This window comes from Atta colombica, unplaced genomic scaffold, assembly GCF_001594045.1.
Source record: "Atta colombica isolate Treedump-2 unplaced genomic scaffold, Acol1.0 scaffold88, whole genome shotgun sequence".
In the NCBI taxonomy this organism is placed as follows: domain Eukaryota; kingdom Metazoa; phylum Arthropoda; class Insecta; order Hymenoptera; family Formicidae; genus Atta; species Atta colombica.
In genome coordinates, this window is record NW_017259581.1 from 2,556,462 (window position 1) to 2,556,870 (window position 409).

Sequence of the window (409 nt, forward strand, 5' to 3'; positions counted from 1 at the left end):
ATTTGATGAAAAGTTTTTTTCTTAATGGAATGAAAAATGGAATGAAAGAATATTTCAGAATATTTACATGTATGAAAAATTCTGAAAGAAGATATGAACTATTCGACTATTTTTGAGTATTTCTGAAAGATGTTCCAAAATATAAAAATTCTAAGAAAAATTTTCACCAGGGCATATATGTAAATAATTTGGAGAAACATAAATAATTTATTTATATTGCAGTCCTGGTTGATGGTTATCGCAAACTATATAGTGGATCTAGTCTCTGTTTCGAAGAATTTGTATAAAATTATTAGAATGCAACAATTCAAAGCATATTGCAACAAATTTATAGAACCAGAAAAGTTTATCGAGTATCAACTATTTATTACCAAACATAATTGCAATAATTATAAAATTCATATACGTA

The 409-nt window shown here is 24.7% G+C and overlaps 1 protein-coding gene across 1 annotated transcript in view; it reads left to right on the forward strand.

Moving 5' to 3' along the window:
- LOC108693132 (nardilysin-like) overlaps positions 1-409 on the forward strand; it is a 4,214-nt gene that overhangs the window by 2,692 nt on the left and 1,113 nt on the right. The window contains exon 8 of the mRNA XM_018201878.1: positions 223-353. Coding sequence (XP_018057367.1) covers positions 223-353 — 131 coding nt within the window. The remainder of the gene's footprint in view (positions 1-222; positions 354-409) is intronic.